We start from the raw sequence: 1,235 nt of genomic DNA on the forward strand, positions 1-1,235 counted from the left end.
ACAGTGACGAGGATGAGCAATTATTTGCGCCAAGCCGTCGGTGTGATCGCAGAATATATAGCGACAGTGAGTCTGGCGAAGAAGAATCGCAAGATGAAGATAACGAGAGTGATAGTGACGAATCTCTGACGAATTTCAGGGAAGTAAATGTGGAAAACGATATCCAATATAACCCGCGCCCACTATTTTTGGAAATGACTGGCCCTAAACATATGCCACCGAACATATCGAAACCAATAGAGTATTTCAATTTATTTTTTACACTAGAATTTCTGGACATGTTGAGAATTGAAACAAATCGGTATGCACAACAGTTTTTCGAGAATGCTGGAGCAGCAAATACATCCACAACACTGACCTGGAAGAAAACAACAATCAAAGAGTTGAGAGCATTTATAGCCGTTTTACTCGAAATGGGAATAACCCGTAGGCCAACAATTTTTAGTTACTGGTCACAAAATCATCGACACATCCCATGGTTTGGCCAAATGTTTAGCCGGAATAGATTCCAGTTGCTTTGTAAATTTTTTCATACCGTGGACAATAGCACATTACCAGCACGAGATAACAGTGAATACGACCCAACAGCAAAGTTTGAACCTGTCGTTGCTCATGCAAATAGAAAATTCAAATTTCATTATTCACCACACCAGCACTTGAGCGTGGACGAATCATTAGTAGGAACAAAAAGCAGATCAGCACTCACCCAGTATTTGCCAAATAAGAAGCACCACAAATGGGGCATAAAATTTTGGATGCTAGCCGATGGGATCTCCCATTATTGTCTGTCATTCTTTTGCTATCGGGGAGCCAAGGACCAACGGGACAAGAGAGAAATAAAAGAAAAAGGCCTCGCTCAAGTAGTAATAGATAAATTACTCGGTATGAGTAACTACTTTATGAAAGGATACCACATAACTGTCGACAATTTTTTTACCAGCATTGCCTTAGCAAGATCTCTGTTTGAGAAAAATACATTTTTATCCGGAACAATACGCAGTAATAGAAAACATATTCCATCGCAGCTCAAATCAAAATTGGAAGTGGGCGAATATAAGTACCAAAGAAATCGGGAAATACTTCTATTAGCGTACAGAGAAAAGAAGTCACAGAAAAAAAATGTACTACTGTTATCAACGCATGGAACAGCCGCAAATAAAACGACTGTAATTCGAAGACGGAATCAGGAAAGGGAAGTTCAAAAACCAGCACTCATCCACGACTACAATAAATAT

At 39.4% G+C, this 1,235-nt stretch overlaps 1 protein-coding gene across 1 annotated transcript; it reads left to right on the forward strand.

Moving 5' to 3' along the window:
- Nucleotides 1-194: 194 nt before the first annotated feature.
- LOC107193245 (piggyBac transposable element-derived protein 4-like) lies at nt 195-1,166 on the forward strand (the record flags this gene model as incomplete). Its single annotated transcript, XM_015582646.1, has 1 exon — nt 195-1,166. A coding segment is annotated over exon 1 (972 nt), but the record flags the coding sequence as incomplete, so codon positions are not given.
- Nucleotides 1,167-1,235: the final 69 nt, after the last annotated feature.

Source organism: Dufourea novaeangliae, unplaced genomic scaffold, assembly GCF_001272555.1.
Source record: "Dufourea novaeangliae isolate 0120121106 unplaced genomic scaffold, ASM127255v1 C1084852, whole genome shotgun sequence".
Lineage (NCBI taxonomy): Eukaryota > Metazoa > Arthropoda > Insecta > Hymenoptera > Halictidae > Dufourea > Dufourea novaeangliae.